Below are 818 nucleotides of genomic sequence, written 5' to 3' on the forward strand. Positions count from 1 at the left end.
ACTGCAGCCATGAAATTAAAAGATGCTTGCCCCTTGGAAGAAAAGCTATGACAAACCTAGACAGCATATTAAAAAGCAGAGACATCACTTTGCCAACAAAGCTCCATCTAGTCAAAGCTATGGTTTTTCCAGTAGTCACGTATGAATGTGATATTTGGAACATAAAGAAAGCTGAGCACCAAAGAATTGATGCCTTTGAACTGAGGTGCTGGAGAAGGCTCTTGAGAGTCCCTTGGTCAGCAAGGAGATCACACCAGTCAATCCTAAAGAAATCAACCCTGAATATTTGTTGGAAGGACTGAAACTGAAGCTCCAATAATTTGGCCACCTGATGTGAAGAGCCAACTCACTGGAAAAGACCCTGATGCTGGGAAAGACTGAGGGCAGGAGGAGAAGGGTGCGTCAGAGGATGAGATGATTGAATAGCATTATTGACTCAATGGATATGAATTTGAGCAAACTCTGGGAGTTAAGGAAGGATAGGGAAACCTGGTTTGCTGCATTCCACGGGATCGCAAAGAGGTGGACATGATTTAGCGACTGAACAACAAGGAGGCAGATTACATCAAGGAAGAAGAAGGTTAGAATTATAATGACCCATAATGAAGTCTTTCTTTCAAATGTCACAAATACCCTTTTTCCCCTACAAAGTAGGGATCTGAACCTCTACTGGACAAAGCAGAAAATTCGAGGAGACATTCTAGAATGAACGAACCAAAACCCTGAAGGTACTTAAGGGATTCTGGAAAGCAGTTATCCTCACCCAAGGAGGCCAGGTTCCCGTAGTTCTCTAACATCACGTCCCTGTATAATTCCCG

General features: G+C 43.2%; 1 protein-coding gene across 1 annotated transcript in view; it reads right to left on the minus strand.

Moving 5' to 3' along the window:
* Positions 1-797, minus strand: part of LOC105001501 (zinc finger protein 565-like) — a gene marked incomplete at its 3' end in the record, with an annotated part of 6,897 nt that extends 6,100 nt beyond the window's left edge. Inside the window, exon 1 of the mRNA XM_010857814.1 lies at positions 764-797. Coding sequence (XP_010856116.1) covers positions 764-797 — 34 coding nt within the window. The remainder of the gene's footprint in view (positions 1-763) is intronic.
* Positions 798-818: the final 21 nt, after the last annotated feature.

Source organism: Bison bison, unplaced genomic scaffold (assembly GCF_000754665.1).
Source record: "Bison bison bison isolate TAMUID 2011002044 unplaced genomic scaffold, Bison_UMD1.0 scf7180017854986, whole genome shotgun sequence".
NCBI lineage: Eukaryota > Metazoa > Chordata > Mammalia > Artiodactyla > Bovidae > Bison > Bison bison.